The sequence below is a fragment of the Lipotes vexillifer genome, unplaced genomic scaffold (genome assembly GCF_000442215.2).
Source record: "Lipotes vexillifer unplaced genomic scaffold, Lipotes_vexillifer_v1.1 scaffold1335, whole genome shotgun sequence".
Lineage (NCBI taxonomy): Eukaryota > Metazoa > Chordata > Mammalia > Artiodactyla > Lipotidae > Lipotes > Lipotes vexillifer.
In genome coordinates this window covers 878969-886239 of record NW_006770293.1, presented here as the reverse complement: position 1 = coordinate 886239, position 7271 = coordinate 878969, and the positions used below count along the sequence as shown (strand labels likewise).

The 7271-nt window shown below is 38.9% G+C and overlaps 1 protein-coding gene across 3 annotated transcripts in view; it reads left to right on the top strand.

Annotated features, from left to right (window-relative positions):
* TRPM3 (transient receptor potential cation channel subfamily M member 3) overlaps window positions 1–7271 on the top strand; it is a 122693-nt gene that overhangs the window by 60634 nt on the left and 54788 nt on the right. For all 3 annotated transcript variants that reach the window (XM_007446058.1, XM_007446057.1, XM_007446059.1), the window contains one exon: window positions 5518–5692. In XM_007446058.1, coding sequence (XP_007446120.1) covers window positions 5518–5692 — 175 coding nt within the window. The remainder of the gene's footprint in view (window positions 1–5517; window positions 5693–7271) is intronic.

Sequence of the window (7271 nt, the reverse complement as noted above, 5' to 3'; positions counted from 1 at the left end):
TCCCTACACAGAGGGGGAAAAAAACATTGTTTATTTGAGTTGAGTTAGGTTGAGTTTGAGTTGAACATTAAGTTCTGTCAATATATTTTGCGCTTTGTTACATTACTGGAGAATGATATGTGTAGGTTCCAGAATGATGCTCCTACTTATCTTATTCTTTTAAAAAAAGAATCCCAAGTGCCAAGTTAATATGCTTCCCCACATATGGCTGTGGACTTGTTCCGGTATTCCTGGACCATACACTAGTTTCCAGACTTTCTCCATAAAGACTGAGCCCTCACGGGACAGCATCGGTGTAACCCTGGGAATGCACAAGTAAATCAGCCCCCTCTCCAAACTTACTAGAGGAAGAATCAGAGTCTGATGCTCAGAAACTGGGTGCTTTTTATCAGTTACCCCACTTTTCTAAGTGTGTCCCCTTACTTAACCTTTACAGGGTATATACGGAAAAGCCAAGTACATCCATTTTACTGTGGCAAACAGCTCTTACTGAAAAATCTCATTCCTAATGTCCTCCACTCCACTCCCATTGTATCAGCTCTTGAAACAGTTGAACAGTTGGTCAACAGATATCCTTCATTCTCACTCAAGTTTTACTATTTACCTCATTACTGCTTACCTTTCAGTCAGCAAATCAATATTTATTATTATTATTATTTTGTGTGTGTGTATGTATGTAACTCTACTAAAATGAGTCTTAAATAACAAAAACTCTTCCTACAAAAGCACTGGCAAACTCATACGAAGAGAGGGAGACTTTGAATCCAAAAGGAAAGGGTTATAATACCTTGAGCAATTTATTTAACCTCTTTGAGATGCAGTTTACTCATTTCCAAGTAGTAATAATAAATGCATATCTCATCAGGTTGTGGTGATAATTAGAAATAACACAGGTTAAGTGGTCAACAGTGTCTGGCTTACAGTAGGTAGTTGATAAATTATATCTGTTACCATTGTTAAAGTACAATGGAAAAAGGAAAAATCAGTGAGCATACTTATTTGCTCTATTCCTAATCCTTTTGTACAAAAGCTTGGTGTTTATAAAACCAGCATTGTTTAGGGAAAATATCACAAAACCCACTCTAGAGTGGAAAAACTTGAATTCAGTAAGCTTGAGTTACTTACCCAAAGCTGAATCCCAGTTCATTTGGGGGGTTTTTGAGTAGGAAACAAATGTGTATCTTACTGTATAACACTACCTCTTACATTATCTTTGTACTTTAGTAATGAATTTGAGATGGTGGTGAAAATTTCCACATCTAAAAGCAGAGTCTCCACTTAGTCTATAGAAGAGGTTTAGGAGAGAGGATCTGTTGGCTTTCCACACAATTTATGTATAAAAATGTGTAGATGTATGAATTTTCTGGACAGAGGGGACAGACATCTATGAGATTCTCAAATGTGAAATTCTCAAATATATTCTCAAATGGACCCAATGAAAGTGAAGAACTATAACAGCTGCAAAATTAAGCCAAGTTTTCTCATTCTTGACACTATTGCTATTTTGGACTAAATAATTCTTCATTGGGGGGCAGGGGACTGTCCTGTGCATCATAGGATGTTTAGCAGCATCCCTGGCCTCTACCCACTGGGTGCCAGTAACGTGTGTGCATGAGCACGCGCGCACACACACACACACACACACTCACAACAACAAAAATATCTCCAGATATTGCTGTATGTCCCCTGTGGAGCAAATTGCCCTCTGTAGAGAACCAATACATTAGGTGAATACATTATCTGATTGGTTGTTTTTCTTAATTGATCATTACCTTATCTTATTTCAATAAATAAAATTGGGAAAGACCCAAACAAGCCAGATATATTAGTTTTAACAGGTTGAGTCACATTTAAATACTTGAAATAACTAAAGTCACACTAATGCAGTAAGATTATTTTCAAATTCATATCTATCTTTTTAATAATGGCATAATTATCCCCAGTTTTGATGAGAATGAAACCTTACCGTGGAGTGAGCAAGAGAGATTGTACTGCAGTTTTTCTACATTCTAACTTATTCTTGACTGATTAGTGAAGTCATTCATAAGTAGAAAATGAGTATATTTGGGGGCTTTGTTTGCTTTCATGGGGCTTTTAAGATAATTAGTTCAGTAATAGAGTCACTGATCCAGGAGGTAGGTAAACTATGCCTATGGAAATTATCAGTGAGCTGGATGGACTGCCAGGATGGAAGCTTAACAAAATATGCCCAGATGTGATTATACCGAAAGCCCCCAATATTAGAGAGACCCTGTTAAGTACTAAACAGTCAAGTAACTCACTATGCCCTGTGGTCTAGGGACTGCAGGCTGCTAAAGTACCTGGACTCAATACTGATCAAGTATGATTCCAATTAATCTTCAGATCCAGAATCACTTAATGGAATTCCAACCCCTTTTCTTCATATTCCACTTCACAGTGGGTCTCTAAGCCTAGCACTAAGCTCACTTGTATAATGTGGAATAAAAACAACAATAATAGGTTTCATTTACTATGTGCCAAATACCATGTCAGACATGTCAATCATCATTACAACCCCATGAAATAGGTTTTAGTATCTTCATTTCATAATTGAACAAACTGAAACTAGGCAAGGAACAAAGGATGGATTCAGACTCCTATCTATCTGACTCCACAGCCTGACCTCCTTTCAATTCTAATAATAAACTTTTACTGAGAACTACCCACATTAAGTGTTTCACACATTATCTCATTTAATCCTTACAAAAATAATATGCATTATTATTATTATCCCCACTTTACAAATAAACAAGACCAAGCAACATGCCCAAGATCACCTAGTTGTTTTTACTACCAGGGTCAAGGTGAAAACTCAGGTATTCTGACACCTGAGGACACATACTTAACCGCTACAGTATATACTCTCCTCTATAGAAACCAACCAAAGGATATTTGAAAGAATGAGACACAATCAGCTCTCTTCATATTGAACCAATTGGACAATTTAGCTTTAAAAACAGAGGTAGCCAATGCTCCCCTGCTGGCACAGTGGTTGAGAATCCACCTGCCAATGCAGGGGACACGGGTTTGATCCCTGGTCTGGGAAGATCCCACATGCCGCGGAGCAATTAAGCCCGTGCACAACAACTACTGAGCCTGTGCTCTAAAGCCCATGAACCACAACTACTGAGCCCGCATGCTGCAACTACTGAAGCTCGGGCACCTAGAGCCTGTGCTCCACGACAAGAGAAGCCACCGCAATGAGAAGCCCACGCATTGCAACGAAGAGTAGCCCCCGCTCACTGCAACTAGAAAAAGCCCGCACGCAGCAATGAAGACCCAACACAGCCAAAAATAAATAAATTAAATAAGTAAATTAAAAAATAAATAATAGAGGTAGCCAGACCCAGTTCTCACTAATAATGTCCTGTTTCTGCAGTTCACTCCAACAGATATCAGGTTTTGTATGGAAGCTAAGACTCTTTTGAAATGTATGAAGTTGAGTGTTTGGGAACAATGTTTCTTTGATTGTTTTGACCCTTTGAATAGATATTACAATCAAGCTGAATGAGAAAAGTCCTGAGAAATTAGAACAGTTGCTGTATTTACTGGCTGAGTTTTCTTGGGTCAGACTAGTTCCCAAGTCTCATAAGTATACACCTTCCTCTCCCCACCCACCTTTTCATCAGTCTAAATAAATATAACATGAAGGACCCATTTGTGTTTTCTCACTAATAGAACTTTTTGTAAATAAATGATGAAAGAATTTTATAAGAGAGACAGAGGATGAGAAATAGACCCACATTCCCTATAAAACTGTTTCAGCACAGCTGGCTTGCTTACTTTTAAGAGAGTTCTGAGGCCACTAAGTTGTGAAAAGAATAATTAACCAGCATATATTTTTAAGGACAGTGAACAAATACAAATGAACATCAAATTTTGAGAGATTCTTATTTAGTTTCAAAGTCAGACAGTACTTGAGAGATTTTTAAGTTGCCTTGAAAGTTGATTAATTGGCCTAAAATGTATTGAGCCCCCAGTGTCCTAAGGCATACAGGAAGGCTGTAATGTTTTAATTTCAATAACTGGCACCATGAAACGTATTCTTGCAAAATAAAATTTTAAAACTAATTTAAAGCCTTCATTACTATTGATAAAATTATCATCAGTCTTTCTTTGTGGATGGACATTGCTTCAGGAAATTTGGTATCCAAGGGAAGATAGTCTTTTGTATTAGGTGGTTTTATGTAAGGGATAGAAACCAATCTCCAACTAGCTTAAGCCCAGAAGGGGTAGATTGATTTACAGCAGGGCATTCTCTTTCTCTCTGGAATAGCTGCTTCATTCACTCTGGTCAGTTTCTCTAGTGGGAGACTGGGCCTCAGACACTCTGAATTCACATCATTACAGAGAGAGTAAGGGAGCTTCTCTCTCCTGCTTCAGTTAAAAAAAAAAAAAAATCCAAAGAAGGAATTCTGGTTGGCATGTCTGTGTCACAAGCCTACCTCTTGTCACTGTTGCCAGAGGGCAAGGTACCATGATTAACCCAGCCTGGAAAAGACACCTACCTTTAGGGCCAAAATGGTTGGGAACTGTTTCTGAAAGAAGGAGGCAGTGGGTTCTGGCCAGGCAGAATAATAGTTAGTACATCCTCATCTACTTTCGGTGATAAAAGGAAAGTAATTTGGCATGTGAGAAACAGATCCCAGATAACATGTATCATGAAAACAAGCAAAAAAGAAAGGAATAAAGAGGAACAAGAGATAACATTGTACTTGAATGGAGTCGAGAATTTTATAAACATGTCGAGATGAAAATCCAACGTTTCAGCAGCAAACACAGGAATGGGCCATTAGGCTACCTGATTCTAATGCCTACAAAAACACCCTCCATAACTGATAGGATGCACTGCAGAAGAAAGCACAGAAGAAGTGGTTCTCTGAGAGACTGGTTTGTGATAGAATACCATGCAATGAGGTAGGGGCCACAGGAATAAGATGGTATAAGGTGGATATTTGGGTTGTCCTAGCCTTGTTAACAAATGATTATTTTCTTGAGCTTTTCAGCTCTCCATAAGCCTTTCAGAATTTAGGGAATTTACAGCATTGCAATAGTTGTTGAAACAGTTCAACTATCTCAATTCCAATTTTGCTAAGAAGAAAGAGACCCAGCAAGGGCATTTGCCTTTCCCAGGAGCAGAAAAAAAGTTAGTACTGCATTAATATAAAGACTCAAGCCTCTGTGTTATATGACTCTCATGCCTAGTCTTGACTAGGTCCCACAGAAAACAATGCAAGATGAAGGGGTTCCATTGTGCATGTGCTTTCTTTTTTTTTTTTCTTTAATGATTTTTGAGTTACTGACAAGCTTGTATGGATATTGGCTTCAACAGACCAAGTGTTCTCTCACCTGAACACAGCTCCCTATGTCAACATCCCTTATCAGCCGTCTCAAAAGTGCACCTCCTTCAAAGGTTTCCTTCAGTGTCAGCACCACAGGAATACTCAGTTATTCTGGTTTTCTTTTGTTTCTCCCTCTGCTTCCCTACCCTTCCAGATGATAGACATGATGTACTTTGTCATCATTATGCTGGTGGTGCTGATGAGTTTTGGGGTCGCCAGGCAAGCCATCCTGTTTCCCAACGAGGAGCCATCATGGAAATTGGCCAAGAACATCTTCTACATGCCCTATTGGATGATTTACGGGGAAGTGTTTGCAGACCAGATAGACCGTAAGCAAGTTTATGATTCTCATACACCAAAGTCAGGTATTTAACTTCATTTGGGTCATATCTTTTCCAAGTTCATTTGTTTGTTTTCAATAAATGGCTCAAGATAGAGGACTGATTCCTAGCTTGCTATCTTGGAGGAAAAAAAACAATTACATAAGGTGAATATACAATTTTAGCAAAGTAGTCCTCGGGTGTTTTTTTCAGGTATGTCCTTTTTGTGACATCTGTTGTGCAAAATTTGATCAAGAATGAACCATTTAGAAAGGTCTAAATTCTTTGGGGATTCAAAATCCTAGGGCCATGTGTTGAATATTTCAATATTAGGAGTATATTATGTCACTACTCCCCACCCTACCCCAGCCCCCAGCCTTTAAAAAATAAATTCCTTGGGTTTGACTTCAGAACAAATAAACAGTTCTCAACTTCGCCATCAGAATTCAAGAGGGCAAACATCTGCATGGTGTTTTCCTTGCACTGGAAATTATTCTCCAGCTCCTTTTCCCACTGTCTTAAATTATGTGCTATTGAGACTCAAAAGAAGCTAGTATTCATTGCCTGGAAGTATGGAAAATGCCTTAGGTTATAAAATGAGTTGCTTGCTTGTAAATGCCAGAAAAAAAAATAGTATCTATATCGTGAAGTGATTCATTGTGAGGAGCGAGTGCCAGCAGGCCCCTGGTGTTTCATGCCCTGATAGATGCTGATTCTCTGTAATAAACACCCTTCTTGTATAGAGTTTGAAGATAGTTGTGTCCTAGGAGTCTGTTCCAGCATTTTATTTGGATCAAATGTCAGGGCACACCAAGCACTGGGAAATTATTTGGGAAGAAAGCATCAGGAAAGAAATATCTTTCAGTGTGGAGGAGTTGAATCCCAGGAGCAACCATTTCTCATTTTCCCTGAGGAGTTTAGCTCTAGAAATAACATCCTTCCAACATTGTTGAATTAACATTTTTCTAACATTTTTTGCTGACAGGCCAGCCATCTGAGCTCTGGACTATGGACATGGATTAGGATTATATAACTAGGTAGTATAGCTTATAAAGAACAGGAGCAGAAACTAGTCAGCATCTCCCCCGCTCCCCGCCAGTCCCAGGTAGGACTGAGACCAGGAAAGTAAGGGCAAAGCACCAAAAAGTGTGAGTCCTACAGGCCTGTGAAGAGCATGTGTACACTGGCCACAGAACACACCAGTCTCTCATTTTCCCTTCCATGACGGGTTTTGAACAAATACTGTTTCCTTCTCACAGTGAGTTATCTGAGGCAGGAAGATTTTTTGGAACACCTAATTGGAACAAATACTCATTTCATGAGACTTAGCCATCTCACTGAGCAAGAATTTTAACTCCATCTCCCAGTTGGAATATCTTTGACAATGTGCAGCCTTCACCAAGACAGCTTTCCAGGGACTGGGGAAAACTCTTTTGAATTCCTTTTCTCAAATGGTCCCTAAAGGCAAAACAACACTTAAAAAGCCCACCTATGATCATTCTCCTCAGAGATTAAATGTACTATTTTTCCCCAGAAAATTGCTTTTCCACTTACATTATTTTACATTTTTTATCTTTCCTTTCTTTCC